The sequence below is a fragment of the Choloepus didactylus genome, chromosome 11 (genome assembly GCF_015220235.1).
Source record: "Choloepus didactylus isolate mChoDid1 chromosome 11, mChoDid1.pri, whole genome shotgun sequence".
NCBI classification, from domain to species: Eukaryota; Metazoa; Chordata; class Mammalia; order Pilosa; family Megalonychidae; genus Choloepus; species Choloepus didactylus.
In genome coordinates, this window is record NC_051317.1 from 72,095,459 (window position 1) to 72,122,666 (window position 27,208).

Here is a 27,208-nt window from a genome sequence, read left to right on the forward strand (position 1 = left end):
AATTTTCCCAAAGCTTAGGAAAAAAAACAAGGAAAAAAATATGAAGTGCCCCATTGAAAGAAAAAATAGCCTGTCCAAAAAACAAGGGCAAATCTTCAGAGTTTCCAGGCCAAAAAAAAAAAAAAAAAAAATGGTATCTGCTAACATGACAACAGACATAGGCAACTGGTGTTTAAATGAAATCAACCCCAAATGTCAGAGATATTACCCTGGGGAAGACGATTGCTGCAAAGCTCTGAGAGAAAAGGCCTCCCTATAATTGTGACTAAGTAGCCTACTCCCGAATGACACTTTGTAGCTAAAATATGGCCCACTATATCTGGCTAAGCCAACTGTGAAAGGTGAAAGAGTCACTGCCCTCCCAGCTACATGGGATCAGACACCCAGGGGAGTGACAATCTCCCTGGCAGAAAAAAAATAAGAAGCAGAACTAAATCTCTGGGGCGGAATGTAGACCGGGAATAATGGGATAAAAAAAATCGATCATATACCAAAAGGAAAGGAAAAAGAAAAGTTAAATGAAAACAAAAGAGCATAAGTAGCAGAGCAGATTCCAAAAGCAACAAAAAAGGTCATTATGGTGGGAAATGTCTCTACGCAAACAAGAGACAAACACAAGTTAGACTGGTACAAAAGGAAACATCCACCAAGTGGAGTAGCTAGAAGAAAACACCTAAAACTAACAAAGTCTCAGCAACACAGAACCCATAAGAGATCGAAGAAAATTGTTTTTTGGAAAATAAAAATGAACAAAGCAGCAGTGGTAATATGAAGGGTAAATGCAATAGGATTCAAGGCAAAACCGATTAAATAGGACCAAAAGAAATAAAATATGTCTAATTTGTGGATGGATGAGTAAAATTAAACAAGGGGAAAGAAACTGAAACGCCAAACAGACAAAGAAGTACCAAATGATATAATGTAAATCAAGTAGTCTTTTTCACTTTAAAAAGGTATAGTTATTAATTTTGTCTGAGTGCTAAAGAAGGTTTCAGGAATTTGATTTTATACACAGGGCAAGAACTTTGTACAACTAAAAAATGCAACTGCGAATAATCAAATGTACATGGATCTGTTATAAAAATTAACCATACATGGTACTTAGCTGATAAAAATCTCAATAAATAAATGAAGATTGTAAAAAAATAAAATCTTAAAAAGACGAAATGGGGTCAGACCAAATGCTGGTGGACTACAATGCAATGAAACTCATCAAACTCCAACACAGTTAAAACAAGAAAATCGAAGACAATGGGTCTATAAAGCTCAAGGAAGCTAAGTATGAGGGGTGACAATGGAATATGGGAAAACTTCATAAGGACCACAATCCACTTTGCCTAGCTTTCAAGAGATCTGATCAGTAGAAAAATAGGGGAAGGACAAAAAACAAAAACACAAAGGTAACCAGTGGTTTTTACTTCAGTTGCTCTCTTTACGTTAATTATTATTCTTGTCATTTTTGTGTGTGCACTAATAATAGGTGCTCAATAATATAGGTTGCATGAATGAAAAACTATGTAATGGTACTGTGAACAATCGAATGTACGATTTGTTATGTATGACTGCCAGGTATGTGAATATATCTAAATGTGAAAAAGGAAGATTAATAAAATATAAACATCCATTCCTGGGAATCTGCAATTTCAGAATGCATAGTATGAATCTACATTATTTCTTATGCAGAAAATCTGAACAGTACACATCGAGCCTCCTGAAACTAATTTAACCAGCACTGACAGTGCCAACCCGAGGCCTGAGCAAAACAGGCCTAAAGTTATATGGTGCACAGCAGTCTAACATGACAGAAACAGCTAATAGCATCTTATAACCTATCAGTCTAAGCCAGTAAAGAGAAAAAACGTAAATGAGGACCTTAAAATGTAACTTCATGCAAGCAAGCAGAAAATGAGAGGCCATTACTCTAACAAAAAGAGCAAAACATAATTACATTCAAGTGCTATGCTAGTCCTGAAATGACCCCCCCACCCCCCCAACCCCGAAAATCAAAAAAAACTGTTCCAGAATCTTAAGCTCCCCCCACCCTTAACAGGGCCTGCTATATTAAACCCTGAAAAAAGGCTTTCTGTCCTTTTTGACTCGCAAAGTAATCTTCCCTGTAAACATGATGCCTGCCGGAACCAAAAGAAAAAAAAAGAGCAAAAAACAACATCCAAAACAGCAACAAAAAAACAAAAGACCAAGGAACAAAAAAAAACAGGAAACGAATATACAAAATGGAATAAAACGACCCAAAAGAGCACCGAAACAAAGAGACCACTGATGAATACAGACAACGGAAGGGGACCAAGGAGAACAACGCAAAACAAAATGAAGAGACAACGATAGGCCCAAAAGGCTGCCATAAAGAAGACAAACCAAAACACAACCTGCAAGGCAGAAGTGAAGCAACAGCCATAGCTTTACACCCCCAAGGGCAAAGGAGGAAACCACACACAAAAAACGCATGCCAACATTGTGACTGATCAACTAGAATCACCAAGTCGGCATACAGCTATGAATGGATCCGAAAACACACAAGATTATAAAAAATAATACGTGCAGCAAGGCAACTCCAATGTCAAAAGCACAAACCTCCAAGCAGAAAACCCACAACATCAAAAAAAAAAAGGAAAATATCTGGTTCATGACACAGTTCAGATAAAATTAAGTCTTTGCTGAGTGCGCAGTTGTTTGATGCAATATTGTCCTGAGGGGATTTTTTTTCTTTTTAAAAATATCTATTTCTCTTTATGCAGTTCTATCAAAAAATACTTGGCATAGAGTCTAAATAGCAAATGACCAAATGCACAATTACACATATTTTTTAAAAAAACCCAAACTTGCAGATTAGTAGTGAATGTTCTCTCTAATAAATGTTTTAATTTTAAATTATAATATGCTCACATACCCATATAATGGAATAAAAGTATTAGATAGTTTTATATATATATATATGTATATCCTGACCAGATAAAAGGATCACAAAACAACATTAAGTATAAAGTCTAGTTGTAAGTAAATAATGTATGGAAAAAAAAAAAAATAGTGAATGTTCCACAAGATGAAAGAAACAACTTTATTACTTTACAATTTTTTTCTTATAAATCTGAAAGAATTACATGAAATAGTTCCAAATTTTCAAAAGTTATTTATTAATAAAATGTATTACAATATATATTTTAAAGTTTACAAATTAGGTAAAATACCTCCAAAATTAAATGTTAATTCTCATACGATCATTGTATAGAAGTAATATATACAATTCTTAGCTTACTAGGTCTTTTTATTCCAGCCACTTGAAGCAAAATCTTTCAGGTTTAATAAAATAATAATTCCATTTTTTACTTCTTTGAGTTTGACAGAAGACAGTCAATATCCTGAAGGATTTCAGAGGTTTTTTTCAATGCTACTGATACTGTCTTTTCATTAACTTGGTCTACCAAGATTTCTGAAAACCTTGGTTTGCAATGATCAGAGGACTGTTTATTTTTCTTGTTAGAAAACTGGTTTAGGATACCACTATTCTCCAGTAACACTAAATTGCTTAGTTAAGGAGCTTTAACCCACATTTTTTGTTATGCAATTTTTATTTTCAGAAAGCCTGACCTTTTATTAAAACATTATTTCTCAATTGGTAGGAAGATCTCTTGGAATTGTAATATTTTAGAGTTAGGACTTTGGCACTCAAGTCCATCCTTATAGAAGAGGAAAGAGTGTAAGGGTGGATGAAAGAGAGAGAGAGAGAGAGAGGGAGGGAGGGTGGGGGGAGGGAGTGTGTGTGTGTTGGGATGGAGGTTTGGTGGTGGGGAGTAAATAGAAGAATTAAAATCTCAGTAACATTTCTTTAAGTGAAGAAGTGATATGGGAATAAAAGGGGAAAAAAGTAGGAATGATAAAATTGTAAACAATTTGTGTAGTGTTTTTACTTTTTAACTTAAAAAAGATCTAGTGTGACAAGAAACCTGTCCTCTGTGGGAGAGCTATTTTATCATTTGAAGACAATTATAGAAAAATCAGAAGATAAAATTAATTTAGATGAAGGGGATGGGAATCTACAGAACAAAGTGTTTCATAGGAAAAAGAAGTCAGGAGTAGGTCTCAAATAATTCTAATTCAGAATATAATTTTTATATAAGTGAAAAAGTTTCCAAAGAAGATCTTAACCCTAGTTTACTGTTCTTTGCCCAATTTAAACACAAAGATATAAATGTTAACATAATGAACCTTCTGCAGACAGAATGCATCTTAAATTACAATCTTAAAATAGCTGTGCTTATTCAATAAAACTCAGCAAGATATAAGTATGGATTCATGTTCATAAAGCACAGTGTCATGAATTCAGCCTAGAATGAAAAGGGAGTGGTCATACAGCACAACAGATTGTTTAAAGGATACAGTTAAACTTCTGTATCTTTTCAAGTTCAGAAGCAACAGACCTGTGCAAGAAAAAATAAGTTTAAGTTCCTACTAGCTGTCTGATTCTTTTGTATCCACAAAATTTCAAATAAGCATACTTGATTGTTTTTCATAAAGGATAGAATTTTAAACAAAACCTTAAAATTAAGAGCTCTCTTTACATTAGCTTTATTTAGCAACAAATCACTTTGCTGCAGTTGATATAATTATTGAGCTCTTTTAAATAAAGCAAGTGAATAAAAGTCCCATCTTCAAAGACTCTGTAAGCAAGTATTGATGTTTGAAAGTAACGGGCCTTCCTGCTACAACTTCTTAGTACTAACCTAGTATATCCTCTACTTTCCTCCCCAAAGTTTGCAAACTTTGGAAACCTACTAAAATCCCATCACTTTTATGAAAGAAGTGATCTCTCCTTCCTTGAATTCCTACTGCATGATTCATCTGTTAATCAGTCATATACTTACTTGAAATTTCTTCTTTTGTTGTTTTTTTTAAATTTTTTATTGTGGTAACATATAAACGTAATACTTCCCATTTTAACCACTTTTAAGTATATAATTCAGTGGTGTTAATTACATTCAAAATGTTGTGCTACTATCACCACCAGAATTGTCTTCTCTTGAAGATATTTCTGATATTGAAGATATTTCTGATATTTCTGATATTTCTACCTAGATTGTCTTTCTCAGAAGAAAGGATCTTTTCTTATTCTGTATTCTACACATATAGTAAAAACTCATTTTAATGGAACTCTTGGGGAGTGAATGGTTTTGGAGAGCCACGTTTTTACATAATTGAGTTAAGTGTCAAAACAACTATTTTTTTTTATTAAAATTCCTTCTGGAATACACTATCTACTCATTTCATTGTTTCCTTACGCACAGTATCCAGGAGAACATTCTCTCCTTGACCCAGGTTTAACATCATGACATTAAGTTCTTATCATGTCCCACAGAAATAGATATTGGGGTAACTGGTATTCAGTAGAGGGCTGAATGTATACAACTCTCCCCCACCCCTTATATGTGTTGTCTTTTTCCTCTTCAAGCTAGAATGAAATATGATTAGTGGTACCCAATTACAAATAGTGTCACTTGACTAACACTCTGCAAAATTAATTAGATTAATGTCTAAAACATCTCTTTATTCAAGTCACTAGAAAAGTTGTCACTGTTCATGAAAGGTATGTGACTCCTCTGCTTTATCTGTTTTACTACAGTGGACCACATGCACCTCCTTGTCGGCTTGCACTCTTTCTCCTTGGATGGATGGAGAAGGAAAGAGATCTTTCACCATTTTAGGTATTGATAGTGAAGAATCTGGATATGACTTAATCCAAAGCTTGCTGATTCTTCATTATTGCAAAACAGCTTTTTTACCCAAGATACATTTTTTTCTAGGGTTACACAACAATACAAACTTTGATGACATTGCTCATATGTTGGATCAATTGCTCATGAAATCTCTTATTATTTTTTTACTAACACCCCTATTAAAAAGTTGAATCAGTAAGCTAATAATGGAGGGTGAGGTGGGAAAAAATACTGAAATATGATTTAGGTAGCTATTTATTGTGCAATCTTTTCCTTCAGCCTACCTTCTTTGACAAAAAAACAAGTCATGTTGGAGACGTCTTATGTTTTGTAAGGGCCATGGAGCTATTACAAGTAGCTGTTATCTCCTCCCTGTTCCCATCCTCAGTTCCTTTAGCTTATCTCTCTAATGCTCCTCTTGATTCTGCCCATAGCTGCTATCAACAATCTGCACAAACTCCATTTTTAGTATGTCTAGACAGTTATCCTCTTCTCAGCTTTCATATGAAAAGGCAGGCATTTTACAAATGTTGCCAGCTAAGTAATGGTGAAATAACTAGTTTTAAAGCCATGTACAACTGCTGTGTCTTCACAACTATGTTGCTTGGTGCTTAGGCAACTTCTGTGTTCCCAAACAAGCTGTTGCTGAAGAATAAGGAATCTGGAGAGCAGGATATTTAGATACCTGACATAATCAATTAACACCTACTAATATGATTTGTACCTCTTTCTCTAAGAAGTAGCTAAAGAAAAGGTGACTAGAATCAGCTTAATGTTTACAATTTTTTTCACCATGCTATGTATAGGTTACCTCACAACTTAATTAAAGCTGAAATTGTTCCTGGTATTCTTCTTTTCCAATATATTGAGATTACACTGTCAGTGATAATAACCTTCCTAATAACCTTTCTTCCTGTCATGTTTTCACTCAGGAACCTGTAATTCCATTAAGTCTAACCTCTTCTATTGATTACAATATCCATTCCTATCCATCAAGACACACTACAGCCTAACAGACAGTGTTGGTTTCGTAAGGCTTATCTCCTCATTATCTTCCCAGGCCAAAATAAATTTTTTACTTCTGCTCTTACTTCCGGCCTAAAATTTATTTGCCCTAAATATTCCTTTAAAGATCAGAACTAGTCCCTTGCACATGGAAAGGCACATAAGAGGGACTAAAAATAACGTGTTTTATTTGTTGATTTGCCAGTAACTTGGGAAGACGTAGAATGATAGAAATTTTTAAAAATCAACTCTTTTATGAAAACATAAAGATAACAATGTTAGTAATCATTTCATTTCCTTTAATATTACTAAAAGTTTAAAAGTCCCCTTTAAATTTTTCCATAAAGTTTTCAGGTTGAATTTATCACCCGAAAAGTCACAACCATTTTGATGTGAAGTTTTCAATGCAAAGTTTTCTGACCTTCAAGATGAAATATAATAAATTAAATGTCTGACTAAAAATAAAGTATTTTCAAGCTTAAGTGATCAAAAACACAGGAGTTACATATGTTTAATTAAAATGAAAAGAAAGTTTTCTTGAGAAAAGAATCTCAGTGTTGACCCATTGACACTTTAATTTTTAAGCATTCGTTGTCTCTGCTACACAGACTAAGTTTAAAGAAATATAAATACCAATTTTCTTCAAGAACAGAAGATGAAGGATGTGTGGGCATCTCTCTCAGACTAGTCTGGGTCAGTTTTCTGCACCATGATATTACTGTTGTCACATATCTAGATTGAATACATTAAAATAAATATTTGAAAAAATGAATTAATTTATAAAAGGATTAAAAAATGGAAGCATTAACAATTTTGGGGAAAAAAGATGAAGGAAAAATTTTAACAACACATTTAGCAGGGAACTTTCCCAATCTTTTTCATGAGCATAGAAAAGGCATGTTTTCCCATTATTCATCAAAATTAAAATTATATACTCATATACATGATTAATAAAGATGACATTTAAGAATCAAAACAAAGGTTATAAGACTGAGCATTTGTTTACTAAAATTTAAACCAGAAGACACTCATTATTGCATATTTAGAGGTGTGTGTGTGTGTATCATAATATACAACTCACTGAATATACCAAACAAATATCAAGTTTAATAAAATGAATGATCTGAAGTGATTGGCTGAAATAAATAGTAACATTTACTAAAGACGCTATTTCTGAGGCAAATTATTCAAAATAGCAATGCATGTTGAAGCATTTAGATAAAAAAAGGTGATAAAGGTCCAACAAAAAAAATTAATTCAGAGGTAGAACAGCAATTCTCATGTGAATATTCTCAAGTAAAACTGCTAAAAATCTCTAGAACATCACAGGTGGAATTACTATAACTAATAACAAATTACACAGGCCAAAAGAGAAAAAGCATATTAATAATCATCATCTCCATTTTAAAAATAATCAGCTCATTTTATTTTCTCACTTTACACAAGTTTAGTTATTTGTGGTTGCAAACCTCAGTTCAAATTGGTTTGGGAATTAGTTAATTGGTTAACACAGTTGACCACAGTTCAACCTCCACAGCAAGTCAGTTATGTTTATAACACATTTCATTTTGAAAAATCACTTGAATACAAATAAAATTATTAAAGGAGATCTGATCTATTTAGTTATGCTACATGCCAACCGTAAACTCTGAAACCTACTGAAATAATTACATTCACATTATCCACAAGGAAAAAACAAAAATAAAACATTTAGATAGTATGGATAATATGCTTCCTTTCTGTTAATTAAAAGTAAAAGATGTTTACCAACATGAAAATTATTTTAGAAATTTCTTTTCAGTACCTTTCAAATGGTCCAGGGTGTTTAATCTGAATTAACTTATCTTGCCCATCAGGAAAAGTTAATTTACACCAACCTAAGTTGAGACCTTGATTTACCTTAAGCAGCAAGGAGGGAAGGTAAGTTATATTCTAAAAGTGAAAGAAAATCTTCTAACTTAATTATCAACTTTAAAAGGTAAGAAGTAAATGAATCATTAAAAATTTATTTTGAGTGATGGAAAAGCTTTGGTGATGGATGATGGTTATGGTAGTACAACATTGTGAATATAATTAATACCACTGAATTCTGTTTGAAAGTTGTTAGAATGGGAATTTTTAGGTTGTATCCATGTTACCAGAATAAAAATTTTTTAAAAACCATATAACTGTACAACACCAAGAGTGAACCCTGATAAACCCTGATATAAACTATGGACTAATATTAATAATATAATTTTAATAATACTGTTTCATCGATTGTAACAAAGGTACCACACTAATGCAAAATGTTAATATTAAGGAAAACTGTGAGGGTGAGTATACAGCAACTTTGTACTTTCAGCATGATTCTTCCGCAAACTTACAACTGCGCTAATAAAAAAATTATAGAAACAGACATTTATTAGGTTAATTTATCATATTTTACATGGGATATGGGTATTTTTATAACCATCATTCATATAATTATGAAAGAGGATAAAAATACTAGCCCTCTCTTTATGAGGTCTATTTATAAGAAAGACTATTTGTTACACAATACTGATTTTTGCTAAGAAATGTAATGAGATCACTAAAGCCTCTTTGCAGACTTTACACTTCAAAAAATAAATTGAAATAGTGTGGCACTTTATTTTCTTTGTTCTATTTTCCACAGATAATAATACAAACAGATTCCAGTCTAAAGTATACTTACCTGTCTCTTTTCAGTGAAAGAACTGAAAGTCCAATTTAGAGTTAGAGTAATGCCATCTAAAAAGATAGCATGAACTTTATCATCGGAGTATACAAGAAATCTTCCCACACTGGGAATGAACAATTCTTTCAAAAGCAAAGGCAAGATACTGTTATCATTTATCCCAGGTACCTAAATCCAAGTAAATAAAAATAGCAGGAAATACAGTTATCTACTAACAGATTTAAATGAATATAAATGAGCTCTGAGGCAACTTTAGATTCATATTCTGAAGTTTAATATTTGTAGAATCCTTATGTATATTTTAACTTTTCCAGAAGTAGATACCCAAAACAGCCTATTTAGAAGCAGAGTAACTTCTAATATGTTTGCAAAATCACTGTTCTTGCTATGAACTTTATATATAACAGATAAAAATTAGTAATTACAGTAACATATAGGTTTGTAATCAAATTAGTATAGATACAAAAATCAAAGTCAGAGAATCACTTCCTCAAGGTCAGCATTAAAGAATTTACTTTTACAGTTATAAAAATATGTAGAATACTGTAATATCATAGTTTATAATGCATATATATTTTATTTGCTACAAATCCAATTTCCCTGTCCTTCCCCTCCCATTAAAAAAAAATGAAACAAAAACAAACTATGTATAATAAAGTATGACATAGAAGTCTGATTTTGCAATGTTCATCTATTAGGTATTTTTCTGAATAATACAAAATTAATGTTACTAAGAGCTTCCTACACGACTTAGATGAAAACAGATTGAATTCAGATGTATACAATTTTAAAAGTATCTTGTGTTTGAAATAATTTTAACATACCATTTTCCAGCAGCATATACGATAGTTATGGCTTAATGAAAGTTTTATCTTGGCACAATGTTGAAGAATTCTGTGAACATGAAAAACACTACTTAAACATTTGCAAATAATGCAATTTCCACTTCTAGGAACCCATTCTCAATGCCATACAACATTTTAGATGGCAAGTAACTCATTTCTACTAGAATGTATCCTGTTTTCTTTCCTTTCAGAAATTCCTAAACCTCTAGAAGGGAACTACTATTGCTTACTTTTGTGTTAATCTTATCTAGTTAAGATTATTCTTCTGATTTTTAGCAATGAAATGACTTCAAATGGACAGAATGTTCTGGTACTTCCTTTCAATAGATGATAGATTCAGAGCCTGAAAGGTATAGCATGGCCTAAAAGTGGTTGGGATAGGAATCAACTTTCCCAATCAATTTATGAATTCTGCTCCTTCAAATCTATAACGTTACTTGGAAATAAATTATTAAAATGAATAATTTAAATCTACAGTCCACTTTCATTTCTCTGGGTGTCACCAAATAATTAAGAGGAATAAAAACATATGAACCAAAGAACAAAACTACACTTCTGTATACTTTCAGAAATCTGTATTACTCTTAGGATAGAAGTATGAAAATTTCAAATGTACCATCAAAGCTCCAACTTGATTGCAAAGGCCAGTAATGATGCCACACTTACACAGAGAAAAGGCAAATATTTACTACCAGCACTTGCTCTCCATATATGAGTGTTTCTCCATATTTAACTTTAAATTTCAAAGCCAGAAGTATTCTTATAGATGATATAGAGATTACCTCATTCTATAAATAATGGAATTTGAGACCCAGAAAAGTTGACATTTTACCATGGACATACATTTCCATTTGTACTAACCAATTCTTAATCTTATCTGTAATCATGAGAAAATGTGTCAAGGTTTACACGTGTTAACACTTGACTCAGCTGAATGCAAAAAATTTACCTGGTTGCCTGTTTAATTAGAGAACACACAGAGAATGGACTTCCTGGTTTATCTGGAGGAAGGTTATTTACTGAATAAGTTTTCTCTTCTCTCTGAAAATTAGTTTAAAATGAAAAAAAATCTCATTAGTAATTAATTTTGGTCACTAAAACTTAGCTATTTTTTCTTGAAAACTACATTTGTATAGTGACAAGACAAGATGTCATTTTAACTTAATCTAAAGCCCATAAAACCTGTATATTTTTAAAAGCATTTTTGATGTTTTTCCATTTTCCCATATTTTTTTTCAAGTGTGGGAGTCCTCTTACATATTCAAAAGTTACATTCTGATAGCCTATAAATTAGTGCCCAATTTAAATCTCAAATATGCTTAAATTGGCATGATAACCATACTAATTTTCCTACATATTAGCAAGCATATCCATCAAATAAGCCCCTTTTTTCTGTTTAGACAAAAGAATTAGCTTTGTAAGTTAAAAAAAATTATATTTTATTTGAATGAATATATCCATTTGTTAAATTTCATTAATAGAGGAACTATTGCTACAGTTTGTGGAAGATAATATTATTTACAGGCTCACATTCTTGAATTTAAAAAAATGTGATTATTTGGTTATTCCTTCTGAATTTCCTCTACCTCACTCTTTAATGCTAGTATTTCCCAGGGCTCTGTCTGGCTTTCTTCTCTTCTGTCTAATTTCTTCTTCGGTAATTCCAACAGGGTCCAAAGCTGTGTTCATAACAAATACCACAATAGCAACAGCTAACATTTATTGAACAGATGCTATGTGTTGGGCATTCTGCTATCCATGTTACATGGGTTATTTCATTTACCCCTCAAATAATTCTAAGAGATAAGAACTATTAACTCTATTTTTTAGATAAGGAAACTGAGGCTGAGTGCTAAATAGCGGAGATCTGATTTGCATCACAAGAGTGATGCTCTAGACCATACTCTTAACCATCAGTGAAAGAAGATGGACTTCAAAACCAGACAAGTCTGGATTCACATCACAGGTTTGCCTCTTACTAATGATAATGCCAGGCAGATTATATAACCTTTTGTAAACCTGAGGACTAAATGATACAATTTATGAATAAAACACTTGGAACAGAAATTTGTATACAGGTGCTCAATAGTCTCTCCTCTTCTACCTTGGGCTGAAGACTTCAATATTTAAACCCCTACAGGACTTCTCCCTGGATAAAACAATGGCATCTCAACTTCAACATGTCAAAAATGGAATCATCTTCATTTCAAAATCTGTATTCTCCTTTTCTGCTTCTCTATCTCTGGTATGACATTGATCACATGGTATTCTCACTATCAGCAACTTAGGACCCCCTCTAACACCTCCCTTTCTCTGGCTAACTCCTATTCTTCCTTTACTTTCAGGAAGTCTCCTAGTTATATCCATAAGCACACTATCCTCTGCTCCGGCTTCGTGGTTTTCATCGCAATTTCAGATAGTGTTTTACTTAATGTCTTTCTTTTCTGCTAGAATAGAGCTTCCTGAAGGCAGGGTCTCTATATGTTTTGCTTATTCTGTATCCCCAACATTTATTAGCATAGTGTTTGGCACATAGTAGGCACTCAAACTATCTGCTGTATAATGCATTTTTTAAATATGTCTTTCTCTACTGCATACTGAGTTCCCTGAGGATTCTTGTCTTTTTTATCACCCTATTTCATCAATTCTAAAATGCTTATGTCTCAAAATTTAACCTCTCTGAAACCTGGAAGAGTGTCTTACAACTCAGGTAGGAAGGATTTAGACACAGCGGAATTTAAATCTTCTGATGACACTTCCTAATAAGATAAAAAAGCAACCATCATCAAAATACTTAGGGTCAAAAAAATTTTGGTGTAACACCATCATTCATTGGTTTATTCAACAATTTGCCATTATCTTTAACACCTTCTTCCTCATCCCCAATATCCAATCAATTGTCCATCTGTCTCCTTATTTCTTGCATCCATTCCCACCTGTGCTGGTTTGAACCTGTTTTGTACCCCAGAAAAGGCCATGTTGTTTTAATCTATTTCTGTGGGTGCAGGCCTGCTGTGGGTGGGACCTTTTGATTAGGTTGTTTCAATTGAGATGTAACCCACCCAATTCAAGGTGGGTCTTAATCCTTTACTGGAATGCTTTATGAAGATAAAAGACTGAAAAAACCTGAGAGAGTGCAGAGAGAAGCACCCCGAGAAGCTTAGAGGAAAGCCATGGAGGAGCTGAGAGAGCCACTGAAGCCAGAAGCTGAAAGCAATGAAACCCAGGAGAGAAGGACCTGCAGATGCCATCCATGTGCCTTGCTATGTGACAGGAACCCCAGATGCCAGTGGCCTTTCTTCAGAGAAGGTATCGTCCTGTTGATGCCGTAATTTGGACAATTTCATGGCCTTAGAACTTTAAATCTGTAAACTAATAAATCCCTGTTGTAAAAGACAACCCATTTCTCATATATTGCACTCTGACAGCTTTATCAAGCCAAAACACTATCTTTCCATTCTCAATTCCACTGCCTTGAAGTTTTACCTTGTCCTCATCTAGCTCATCTTCCTGTGAAATGATTTAATAAAATTCTGATTATGTCAATTTCCTACCTAAAATTCTTAAGTGACTATCCAAATGAAACAGGGTTTCTCATGCCCCATTTATGAGCTGGCCTAACTTAGTGATTTAGCCTCATCTCTGGACATTCTCCCAACCAACATTCTATCTATGCACTACTCTACTGAACTACAGCATTTTCAGTACTTTAAACACTCCACACATGTAGAAGGTTCATGTCTCCAGAGCCAGTAAGTGCCATTATTCACTATTCTAAGCACTAGCAATAATAGTAATAATAGTGTGTTGAACAAAACAGAGCTTACTTCTAGTGGGGGTGACAATTAGGAAACAAACCGATCAGTAAGAAATTGTCATGTAATATTAAGTGGTATGAAGAAAAAGGAAGAGGGCATTGTGATAGGGAGTGTCCTGGGTAGCTTCTTCAATTTGGACAGTCAGGGAAAGCCTCCCTGAGGAAGTGACATTTAAATAGAAATTTGTATGACAAGAAGCTACCCAAGCAGAGTTGAGCAAGTACATTGTTCCATTTGCCATTTGCTCTTCCTACCTCCATTCCTCTTTCACTTTACTCCTTTTGCATTATAGATCCTAGCTTAGCCGTCTCTCCCTCCAGGAGGCTTTTCTGGAACCTTCAAAATTGGGTCAGAATAATAATTATCATTCCTCCTTCTGACACCTTTTGAGTAAAACTAATGTTCCAGGAAGATGTTATATTTATCTCGTAGTTTTGTCAACCCTCTGACATACAGCAGTGTGAATATGCATACCCACTCCATTTGCCTATTTACTCGATTGTCATGATATATATATATGACATTTGAGATTTATGTAAAAATAAATTGGGGATGAAGAGGGCAGTGGGAAGTATAAATGGAACAAGCTGGGTGATGAGTATATGGCAGTCTATTATATTAGTCTCTCTCTACTTTTATATATGTATATGTTTAAAATTTCCCATAAAAAAAATCTGCTACATTTTTAATTCTTCTTCCTAGCAGCTCTGATAATCTTATCACTCAAGTAATCCAATCTGTAATGGGAGGGAGAAACCATTATTATTATGTTCCATCTTGCAAAGCAAAGTAGTGGCATATTATGGTGACCCCTATAAAAGGGTGGATGTCAAATGTCAGACTGGAACAAGCAAATTAAGACTCATTAACAAATTATCCACATTATTACATTATGGCCTGATAAATACATTATGTTATGTGTCACTGTTTTTTCTTAAAACCTTTTTATGTTTCACTATTTTTTTAACAACAGGAAACAATATGTTCAACCTTCTAATTGTATATAAAGATTTAAATGTTAACAGGTGTTTAAAATATACAGACAATTACATGGTAGGGAAAAATAATGTGCTTTTTCTTATGCAAATATGAGAAACAGTCATTCAAAATAGTATACTACAGCTGCTGGTTTCAACATTTCTATTGATAAATTCCATAACTGAAGAAATCTTGTTTCTGATTTAAACACAAATTGCTCAGGAAAATGGATGACAACAAACTGGGGTATAGAAAGCAATATTATACAAAGACTAAATTTCCCCATATATATTTAGAATTATCTAGAAACAGCTGTATGCCAAAAATCTTCTTGAGTTGAGATTTCATTATAGGCTCACCTCTTCTGATCCTTCTTGAATGGAATAATAAGTAAAATAGTTCCCAAAATAAGCTCCTTCTGATTTGAAGATAGATCCATCTCCAGGATAAATCTCTATTGAGTTTACATGCTTATGTGTAAGTCTAAGTAAGAGAAATAATCATTAGCATTTTTTTTTTCTACTTGAGATTAAAGCATACATCAAGGAGTCATCAAATATAAAAAAAGAAAAAACAAAAACAAAAAAAACAAGCAAAGAGGTATGGTCTTTTGCTTATCAGAGAAGCAGATAATCTCATACTCTGCACGCCAACCATCAAAGTTAACCTATTTGGCAAAATATAAACAGAACACAAAGAATTTGGTTATATTTCAATTTCAGCAACTAAGCTCTGAGTTTTCATAAGTCAAGCATTTTGTCTTATCTTGGCATTCCCACTGACAATCGCAGTGGCTGACACATAATATAGTCACCAAAGGAATGTCTATTACATAGAGGTTAAATAAGACACTTCCAGAACCTGAAATTAAGATTGTTCTTTGAGAATGAAACTAATAGAACAAATATCTGATGGATGAGATTCGGCATCTATAGAAGGAACCATCCATAAGAAAAGGTGAATGATTGTACCTAGCACAGCCAGGTACAATCAAGATATCAGGTATACAGTACAATAAAAGTTAAGCCAAAGTAATTTTATAGGACCATATATGAAGAATAAGTTGTCAGAAGAGGATGATTCTTCATGCAGGGAAAGGAGAACCCAAAGAACAAAAATTTAGCAGTGTTCTTCTAGCATTATTTACAGAAGTGAAACTCTGAATCTGACTAACACTAGTATTCTATTCACTGGAGAGGTGTACTTTATTGTAAAGTGGGGATAATTCAATAGAATAGTGCCTGGCATGGAGAAAACACTTAGTGAATATTTGCTGCATGAATGAAAGCTGAAGTCTCCCTTAAGCCTATTGTACTTCTCCAATTTCATGCTCACTAGGCAACCCTCATGACTAATTCATTCAACTAGATCCCCTGATGCTTGGAAAGGATATCCTAAATAGATATGAATATTTTATTCATTAGCAAAACTGACCCCCACCCCAACCAACAGTATTCCTGAAAACCCTAAAAAATACTCTACCTAAGACTCTACAGAAGTTTTACCTATTTATTTTTTCAGAAACTTAAAGTCTCCAGATGGCTCCTATGCCAGATAGGCCCGAAAACCCAGAGATACTAGTCTCTCCAAGAACATCAACCAGTTTCATTCCTTTATCCCATAATGTCGACACCTCTTTTCAGCATGAAGAAGTTAGAAAGGCCATTGCCCAGATATCCCTGAAGATTGAGAGAATGATCAAATGAGAAGGAGGAGTTGTAACTGAGAAGTTGGGATTTAACAAATTATTAAGACTACCGACTCATTATATAGATATTTCTTTCTAGAATCTAGTGTATTAGGATAGGTAGAATGAAATACCTGAAATTGTTGAACTGTAATCCAGTAGTCTTTATCTTTGATAATGACTGTATAACTATCAATCAATTTTTAAGGAAAAAAAAAAAACAGCAAAAAAACAAAACTGATCCCTCACTGGCTTTCTAGTTTTCAAATAAGTCTTGTGAATATGGTAAATGTGAATTAGTTACAAGAGCCCTGTGTGCACTAATAAAATGAACTTTTGAGACCTGTGAAACTCAGGATGAAACACAGGAGAGCATGGTGGCCCCAACAAAACTGTGTCCTTTTGTCAGAGTCTGTCTATAAAATGAGCCTCATTCCCTCTGTGACACTGCTACATAGCTCGAACTACAACAAAGTGATCTTACCTGTATGTAATACCCTTGTACCAAGCCACTTTTACTAGTTCAGGATAGGAATACTCCTCTTCCTCAGACTGTCTCTGTAAAGGTGAATCACAAAAATCCCACCTGCGAAGAATAAAACACAAGCCATTAATTTTGGTTGGCCTTTAAAAGTCGTCAAAACAATGCTACTGTAACAAAATATATTTCTTGCTTAACTAGTTAGATCAAAGAAAGATAAAAATTTATATGAAGTTATATTAATGAAATTTTAAAATAAGCTTTAGTTTTCCACGCATTTTTCTCAGTATTGCCAATAATCTCATTATTGAATCTAAATACAATTGCATAAATTAGCAGTTTTACTGACCATTAAAATTCAGTCTGGATTCAAATAACAAATATTTACTGAAATACCCATGATAGGTTAGGCACTGTGCTATATACACTGGGAATATAACACCCAACAAAGTAGACATGGTCCCTGCCCTCAATGGAGATTCCTATTTGGTAGGGAAATTAAATATTAAATAATGAGTGTAAAGAAAGGAGATGTACTTGATCCTAGGGGACTGTACAAGGACATAACCCTGTGCAGGGACTTCAGAAAAACTAGGAAGTGAGGCTTACGCTGAGACCTGAAAATGTACCTAAGTAAGCCAGTTGAGAGAGGCAAAGGGAGAGAATGCTCCTGGCAGAGGAAAAAGCAGCTGCAATGGTGAAAGGGAGCTTGAGCATTCATGGAATTGCCAGAAATCCAGTTTAACAAGTATCAAGAAAGCAATGGCAAGAGCAGTGACTGAGTGGAAGTCTACAGATATAGGAACAGACAGATCACAGAAGGCCTGTTAAGCTGTGTTAAGGATAATGAATTTCAAACTAAGGCCAGTAGAAAGTAATTTGAAAATTGATTAATTAGTCATAAATATCTTTTGATGAGTATTCATAATACTAGAATATCAAATATTAACTAGATCATCACCGCTGAAATCTTTCCCATATATTTTTTTTAAGTAACAAATGTGTACTCAGAGACAACCTGGGATCAAATTCCAGTTCTACATGTACTAGCTTTGTGATCTTGTTCAAGTTACTTAACATCTGTGTCTTGAGTTCCTCCACAAAATTGGGATGATAATAGATGGGGTTCCTATGAGGTAAAGTACTCACAACAGTTGCTTGGCACTGTTCTGTTAAGTGTTAGCTATTATTATTGCACGGCTCATCCAAAAGTTAATGTTACAAATCTACAACTATTAGGTTATTCATCTCGTGGTGGTAAAAGGTTAATACCCAGCCATCCAGAAACCTCTCCATGTTTACCCCTTTTGCAAATGGATATATTTACAGTCAGTTAACCAAAAGACAGAGGTAGCCTCTGAGGCTAGGTATGGAAGAAATAACCCACGATCATAAACTTGTTGGATCCATGCTCTAGCAAACAAGGAAACGGGTTCTAATGAGCTGCAGCAGGTGCTCCTCTGTGCTCACTCCCATAGTCCGGTGTGCATGTCTATGCCATCACTTACTACACTTCACTGATCTATTCAGATAGTGGCCCACATTAGACTCTAAGCTCCTAGAAAGCAGGGATTGTGTCTTAATCATCTCTATAGTTTCTGTGCCTAACAAAGTATAGTTGATTCCTGTTATTCATGATAGTTATGTTCTGCATACTAGTTTATGTTCTATAAAGTTCCCCTATAAGAAATATAGAACTCTATAAAATTCTATAAAAGATTCTCATTATTCATGGTAGTTACGTTCTTTATGGTAGTTTATGTGCTATAAAGTTGACCAAACACAGTTGCCCAGGGGAAATACAGGGTTTGGTTCCTGCAAATCTCAGGATATTTCATCAACCAATCAATATATAATTTTATGTGTACTGTATTTCTATTTAAAGACGCCGTATATATTTTGTTTCCTCCTTAAATTTGCATACAATTCCCTAAGAGATTCTTTGTCTCACCAGTCTTCTAGAGAACGCCCCCATTTAATCCCATCTAGAACAGTATCATTGCCTTAAGAACAAAGCTTCTAAACATAAATTTAAGTAAATCTCATCATAAATCACAATGGGGGCAGGTAATTGGAGCTCATTAACACTAAACTCAAGGCCAACAGGACTATAATTCAGGACTGAATGAAGCTTATCTAACATATTTTCTCTGTAAGGCACATCACAGAGTTCTTACACTAGTACAAGAGAACTCTTCAGCATTATGCTTGGGGGATATTCTAAATAGCAAAACCACCAACAAAGAGCACAAAAATGTAAAAACATGGCACTAAATATACTGCAAAAAGAGGACACTTGTTTTCAGTAGGAGAGCTGTAACAAGAAGGCCACATGTCACATTGCTTGACCTCAGCTGGGAAGATGGATATCAGACAACTCAAATGTTTCACCACTCTGGGCATGTCCATGAATGACTGCCAAAGCACCACAAATATTGATTTTGGGTTTACAAGCAAATTTTTACAAGTAGGCAAATTTGCAAATATGGAATCTGCAAATAATGAGGATTGACTGTATCTAGTGTATAGTCAGCATTCTGTAAGCATTCAGTACATGGATGTAAAGTAACAAACATAACCAACACATTAGCTAAGGAAATTATTTACCATTAGTTACAAGCAAAGTTTTGGATCAACTGTGAATGAACTTTTCTTATGAATGGCATCAGATGATTTAAAAAAAATTATCCTCAGGTAAAGACTGGTTCTAACAAAAGTTAAGAAAAATAAGTCAGTCTACCATACCTGTGCAGGTGTGGGACAGGACAGCTGAGTAACAGGGCCTTGGGAAGAACAGAAACCTCTTTTCCACTTTCCGCTGAAACATCAGAAATTAAAACTCTGTTCTGGGTGATATCTGTATCAATTTTAGACCTATTGCTAATTTTATCGTGAAAATTACGTGCTAAAGACAAAGGATATTTCCATTCCTCTGGACAGGAGGCCACAGACCAGCACTGCTCTACCCATGTGTAAATACATGTGTGTTTTGTACTAGGCAAAGGTAGCTCCTCCCTACTTTCAGTTCCATTTATACAACTCTTCTGCTCTGAGGGTCCTTTGCATTTCACGATATGGCAATAAAGTTCATTTTCTTTATTCTTCAGTCTCTGCCCTGATAAACTTCCAAAAGTATAGTCTTTATCTGCTTTTTCAACTCGTTTGTCCCTTTTGGTTTGATTTTTTCTTTCTAACAATACTAAAGATGAGTCCAACTTCTTGCTAACTTTACACAAAAAATGTACTGTAAATTCATGCTGAGATTTGGGCAGGCAAAGGTATGCATGACCATCTAAAGATGATATCTTCACGGTGCCACCTTCCATACATATCATGGCATCACTGGTATCAAGACTGGGCCATCTAACTTCTGAGATGTCAGTGAAGATACGCTGAATTGAGGTGGGAAAAAAAGATAAGTATTTTCCATTAACAGTCCTATTTTTAAATATACTTGATATTTAACTATTATGTAAGAAAGCTGCTAAAATTCTGTTTATATTTTACTACCTATGGAGAAAGAAAAATGGAGACCCAGCGGTCAGAATACATATGGTCTTTCCACAGAATATATGTTAAGATTATCTCTATTAGAGAAGTAAAACACACACACACATACTGACAAAAACATGAAAGGAAGAAAAAGAAAAACTCATCTTGATTATCTTTAGTATTGGATTAAATATATTTTATTTTAAAATGTTCAATAAGTCAGAAATAAATGAGATTTGATCTATCCCTCTCCCAAAAATGTCTATTCTGGAAAAAAAAACAAACCAACCAACCAGAAATGAGGGAGGACTAGTACTATAATGTACTATATTCAAAACAAACACAACTTAGATGGTAAGTAACTAGCATAAAAATCATCAATAAAACAAATCAGAGAATATGGAAACAGACTCAATCACAACTTAAAATGTTACAAGTAATAAGGTAAGCTTTCAAAATTATGGTGGATAAGGGAAAATTATTTAATAAATGGTCCTGGAATTGTTGAATAGTATTTGGGAAATGCTATCTCAGAGGGTTATCAGATGGACTAAATAAGATAACAGGTATAAAGTACTTGTTGTAGATAGTACCTGTCATACTATACAGCAAAGTAAATTCCAGATGGCTTAAAGAGTAACATTTTGAAAAATTAAAATATTCAGAAGTAAACTGATCCTGATCACTAACAGACAGACCAGAAACAGACAATGCCCATATCTGCTGTTATCTTTTCACATAAGATAAAAATAGTGGGCATTGCTTAACTGTTGCATAACCTGTTTCTAATTACTTGTCCTCATATAACCTGTTTCTAATTACCTGTCCTCAAATATTACTTATGAAAATGAGGTTCACAAAAAAAAAAACTTACCTTTTTTTTTTCAGAAGGGATGATGCTTTCAGATAAAAAAGGGCATTTGGCAGAAGCATTTCGAAAACGTAGGGCTCGCTGTAGTTGCTCCTCCAAAAAGAATTATAAAATGTAATCTTATAAAATGAAAAATTACTTGAAAATCACTTTAGAATGACAGTAAACCAGAATACTAATTACTTTTCATATTCTGATCTACCTTGACAATATTTTGGTTTTAAAAAAGTAGTTTTTGTGTCATCTTTACTTACTCGGTAAGTGCTAATCACAAACTGTGTCCTTTGACGAATTCTTTCCGGTTGTTCTAAAGGATGTGCTGTAATAGGAGGTGTCTTTTCAAATAAAAATTCAGAGCCACATGGAGAAAGTTGCAATTTGGAACCATCAACATATTGTACTTGCACTGAATCATCTTCATAAAGAACCATTTGAACTTCAGCCGTCATTATGATTATGGATAAGATGTCCTTCCAAGGTGAAGACTGGATGAAATAGGAAAAACAGTAGCACAAATAGTTCTCTTAATGTACAAAAGTTCTTTCAAAATAAAATGCATTTTCTAATGACATACCTAAAACACGATAGGATTACAGTTACTTTTGTTGGAGAAAAGTGATATTTTACCATACATAAAAGATCTGAAATTAACATCCTTAACAGAATGCCTTGATTAACCCCAGGGGCTTTACTCCAATGTGGGAACATCACCTAGTGGAAGAAGATAGCTCACCACATTATTTCTGCCTTTATAATTTTAGTAGTTTTACTTCTCCTTAAATATCATTTCTGTAAATTGTTATGTTCAGTATTTCATTTTAAATAACAAGCAAATTGCACCTTTGCAACAAGTATGCAGCATATCATTTGTAATACATGCAAAAGACAGGCCAAAAGTAACCACTGGGCCCAACAGAAAAGAACACTGAAAAAGAAGTCCAAATACCCAGATTCTAGTCCCTAGTCCAGCATTAGGGAAGCAGGTCCTTGCCACTACTGAGCAAGGTAATTAATCTCTTAGTGTCTTAGGTTTCCTCATTTCACTAAATTCAATTTCCTCTTCTTTACCTCTAAAATGACTCTGCTTTCCAGAGTTGTGAATGAAGGGGAATTAGTGCCAGGTTCCAATTACTCTTCACCATTTACTAGCTTTAAGTCTTTTCTTTTTCCTCATTTGTAAAATGGGGATAATAATTGGGTTGTCCTGAGAATTAAATGAGACAACACATATGAAAGTGCCTAGCACTGGAGGAGCTCATACATATCTTATGAAATGTTTCTACTCCTTTCTAAGGCTAACCCAATCCCCTTCCAGGATAGTACTCCCCTTCCGCTGCTAATGTGACCAAGTTTCACCTATCAGAAAAAAAATAACTTCACAGATACCACTTTCCCCAACTTACCCCTATTTCCTACCAATAAACTTGTCAAGTGTGTATCCCCTCATTGCCTACTTTCTCTCCCATCAGTCCTCAATCTGCTGCATCTGGTTTCCTCCTCACCTCTCTACTGAAATTATTTTACAATGGTCACCAATATCTTCCGAAACCAAATGACTTCAGTCTTCATCCTACCAAATCTGGTCAATCTGTAATAGTATTGTCTACCGTACTCTGCACCAAACTCTCTTCCTCTGCCTTTCTCTTTTTTTCCTCCATATTTCTACTTTTTTTATTTTAATCATTCCTCTTCTTCATTCTCTTAAAGCAAGGATTCTTCAAGACCTAACTTTAGCTCCATATCTTATGCCACTTATCCTTATGCCACTTTTATACCCTACCCTTGTTTTTTTCCTATCTTACCCTCTTTTGGTGTATGTAATCTAGCTGCATTTGATATAGCCCATAATCTTTTGTGAAATATGTCAGAATATAAACATTAAACCATATGGTTGCTCCTTAGGAGATTTCATCTATTCATACAACTTTATTTTCTATAGATGACTTCCAAATCTACCTGACTTTTCTCCAGAGCTTCCTCTCTCTAGACCTTGCTCCATGTGCCTGTCCCACAGATACATTAAACCAGACACAACTAACACGGAACTTAACCACTTCCATCCAGAACAGACTTCTGTAATATCTCATAAACTACTCTTTCACTCTTACTTCCTCCAAGTCCAGTTTCCATACAGAAGCCAGAGGGATCTTTTCTAAAATAAAATCAGATCTATCACTCTCTGACGTTAAACCCACCAATAGCTTCTGTTTGCACTTAGAATAAAACTCAAACTCCTAACCATGGCCTACAAAGCCAACATAATCTGGCTCCATCTAGCTCTCCAAATGTGATCTCCTAATTCTCTCCCCCTTGTTCAGGACCCTTTGGCCAAATTGGTCTTTTAATGGATCTTTAAACAAGCTCTTTCCCACCTCAGGACCCTCGCAGTGTTCATTCTACCTAGCATGTTTTTTCCCTTGTCTCATCACACAGCTGACTCTTTGTCATCATAAAGGTCTCAGTACAAATGTCATTTCCTCAAAGGCCTGACTTGCCCAACTCAATTAAAGTTGCTCCCCAATCCTCTCCTAATCGCTTTTTATCCCATTTTCCCTTTTTTCTTCAAAGCCTCTTATCACTATCAAAACTGATTCTGTTTTATTTACTTGCTTACTGTCTTCCCCTCTAGGCCATAAACTCAGCTCAGGGACTTTAATGTGTCTTATTCACAGTTGTATCTCTGGCATCTAAAATTCTGCAAATAATAAAGGCACAATAGATAGTCATTGAATGATGAAATAATAAGTGAATTTTTAAATTCCTGCTCCTCCTGCAGTTGCAATTTCAGTTAATGGCAGTGCACTACTAGTAGCCAATGTTAGTAATATTTCACTTCTCACTCTGCCTCCCTCCACAGGCCTGTAATAAGTCCTGTTTATTTTATCTGGTAAGTCTCTCTCTTGAACCTGGCTCTCTTTTCCTCCTTTTCTGTTTCAGGCATTCAGTTCTCCCCTCGACTCCTGCAACTGTCTAGGACCTTTTTACAGTTTCTTCCCTCTCTAATCCAACTCTAGTATAGCTATTATAGCTAACTTTCCAAAACCTAGACAATACCAACAGTTTTACAATACCAACCGTTTTACGTCACTGCATACAATGTAATGTCTAAAGTTCCTGACATTAAAAAACCTTAATCCAACTCCCACCTACATTCCCAGCCTCCTTTCTACTGTCGTTTGCATCCTCACCATCCAGTACCATCCAGTATCACAAGCTGTTCTCGATAACAAGGAGAACCTCCTTTTTTTTCAAAACGCGGTATCAAGTTACAGAAAAAAAGCCTCATCAAAACAGCAACCAAAGTCACACAGCAGTTCTGATCTGACAAGTTGTGGAAATGAGGCCAATTCACCGCACCTATGCTTTAATTTGCTAAAATGCCCGAGGTCGCAGAGTCTGCGCCTGCCCACGACTGGTTGTCAAATGATGTTTCTTAATGAATTTGACAAATTACCAACAACGAGAAAACAATCACAACCGCAGAGAAATAAGGTCACAGGGAGAGTGTTTTGCCCAAGGCGTCCTCCAAATCCGAGCAGCGGGAGAGCGAGACACAGACAGTTAGGACCCAAGCGTACAAAACAGGACACAAAGCGGCAGACAGCTCAATCTTTCCCGCGCCCTCAGGAAGCGACTTCACTTCTCCGGAAAAAGAAAAACCGGAAGTCCCGCCCCCTCCCTCGCCCTCAGGTCGAGGGCCAGAGGCTACGCCCCGCCGCCCACATAGGGGCGTGGCCGGAAGCGGAGGTGGGTCCTGGGTTTGAGATCCGGGAAGTGGCGTTGAATTTCCAGTTGGGTGTGTGATTTGCTCTTTTATGGTCTTTACTTATTGTACCCCGTTTGGAAGCGGTTCTCCCTGGTTGAGATAAAGCTAGTGAGGACCAGCCTTCTGGCGCTTCAGCCTCCGAACAAGAACTAAATACAAGAGTCCATTTTAGTGGAGTGATATTTAAAAATCTAAGTAACAATACTGAATTAAAACTTGTCTTTTAAAAAACTCCTTGGCCGAAAGAAAATGTCTTCTGACTATATTTTTGCACTTTTTTCTGAAATAGCAAGTCGACATGTCTACAATATTTATTGCCACTTATTATGTTTATTGCCATTTAACATGTATTTGTTGAGAGCCTAGTACGTGCGAGCCCTTCTGGGGAAAAAGGAGGGAACAAAGCCCTGTTACTTGGGGGCTAGAGACTAACTGGAAAGGACTAAACAATCACTTGATCACAGTTGTGGCAAGTGTCCCTAAGAAGAAATTCAGAGGGTTTTGAGAGCATTTTCTTTAGCCAATTACAGCTTTATCTTTTCTCATCTGTCCTTCCTGTAGGTAAGATTTATTGATACCCATAAAAATTTGCCTCTGCTTTCTGACGACATTCAATCTAGAGTGAACCGCCAGTTTTAGACCCTACCCCAAATTATCCAACCAAAAGCTCAAATCCATTTATAATGGTTTCTTTCCAAAGCCCTCTTCCTGATACATCCATGGTTCCCTATGGAAAGTGTTTTCCCTTGCTGCAGAGTAATAAATTGAGTGTTCAGTCACAGGTGTGTTCCTGGTACCCTTTGGCTGGAGGATGTAGACTACATAAAGGAAGAGGATCTAAGCTGGTGACAAGATGGTCAGGTTAAGATCAGCATTTGCACTTTATTGCTGAAACATAAGACCAACATATTTTGGCAGCTTTGTGTCCTTGCTTATTGGAGATTTGTACTAATTCTTACAAAAGCCTTATTCACCCATGTTTTTGTTGAAGATAAGGGAATCTTAAAGGATGATTGTGGCACAGAACCAATCCTTCCTCTCATCATGCACTGTGGCAATTTTAAAACGTTTGCACATTCCCAGACAGCTTCCCATAAAGACTTGGAGTATATGTCCCCTCTCCTCGAATCTCATATGGCTTTAGTGACTTGCTTACAACTATCAGAATGAAGAATGATGCTTGACTTCCAAATGGAGCTTCCTCCTAGTTCTTTTCGAATGTTCCTTCTCAGAACCCAATGCCATGCTGAGGCCAAGCCATGTGGAGAAGCTTGGTGGTTCTGCTCAGCAGCCCCAATTAAGAACTGGCTTCAAGTCATAGCAGTCACTAGACATGAGTGAAGAAAACTCCAGATGATTACAGCCTCTCAACCAGGTATTAATTTTCCCAGCTGAAGCCTATGACATTGAGAGACAAGCCATCTTCTACCATGCCCTATTCAAATTTCTGAACTACCGAATTCATGGACATAATAAAATGGCTATTGTTTTAAAACACTAAGTTTGGGTGGTTTTTAAAGCAGCACTGGTAACTGGAACATACATTGATCCTATTTGTGGCTACAGCAGTGGCTGATGACAATGAGCTAGTGGATGCAAAATGGTTATTCACAGAGCAACAGTTGTAAGTATGTGCAGTTAGCATTCCTTGGTCCCTGGTCTAATGATGTATTGCCCCTTTCTTACAACAATCTTCGCTCCTCCAAGATTTACACTCATCACTCTATCTTGAGAGAACTGCAGGTTATGGTAACAGCCACCATGTTACAGGAACCATTATGAAAAAATTCTGACAAATGCAATTTCCAAAAACTCCTATTACAAATATACTTCCCTAT

General features: G+C 35.1%; 1 protein-coding gene across 11 annotated transcripts; it reads right to left on the reverse strand.

Annotated features, from left to right (window-relative positions):
- Positions 1-3,187: 3,187 nt before the first annotated feature.
- Positions 3,188-25,239, reverse strand: C11H5orf34 (chromosome 11 C5orf34 homolog). 11 transcript variants are annotated; one of them, XM_037799320.1, is made up of 14 exons: positions 24,211-24,939; positions 22,673-22,808; positions 21,859-22,089; positions 21,608-21,700; positions 19,987-20,633; positions 17,245-17,346; positions 15,433-15,556; positions 11,227-11,318; positions 10,257-10,326; positions 9,430-9,600; positions 8,539-8,633; positions 7,368-7,466; positions 4,396-4,436; positions 3,188-3,535 (listed from the first exon to the last, which is right to left on the reverse strand). In XM_037799320.1, the coding sequence occupies exons 3-14, from the start codon at positions 22,051-22,053 to the stop codon at positions 3,342-3,344; spliced, it is 1,923 nt and encodes a 640-aa protein (XP_037655248.1). In that variant the 5' UTR covers positions 22,054-22,089; positions 22,673-22,808; positions 24,211-24,939; the 3' UTR covers positions 3,188-3,341. The 11 variants fall into 11 exon arrangements, with proteins under 11 accessions (XP_037655248.1, XP_037655247.1, XP_037655250.1 ...); XM_037799319.1 differs by lacking the exons at positions 22,673-22,808; positions 24,211-24,939 and adding an exon at positions 25,083-25,239; XM_037799322.1 differs by lacking the exons at positions 22,673-22,808; positions 24,211-24,939 and adding an exon at positions 25,059-25,239 and having other exon boundaries at positions 21,608-21,697.
- Between the last annotated feature and the right edge of the window lie 1,969 nt (positions 25,240-27,208).

What these genes read in the sequence shown, in the direction of transcription:
- C11H5orf34 (XM_037799319.1), bottom strand. Translation starts at nt 22,053, where the DNA reads ATGACGGCTGAAGTTCAAATGGTTCTTTATGAAGATGATTCAGTGCAA. An exon ending in TCCCTTCTGAAAAAAAAAAG is followed by an intron (nt 20,634 to 21,607) that starts GTAAGTTTTTTT and finishes ACCTCAATTCAG; the next exon opens with CGTATCTTCACTGACATCTC. An exon ending in GTATATGCTGCTGGAAAATG is followed by an intron (nt 9,601 to 10,256) that starts GTATGTTAAAAT and finishes ACTTGGATTTAG; the next exon opens with GTACCTGGGATAAATGATAA.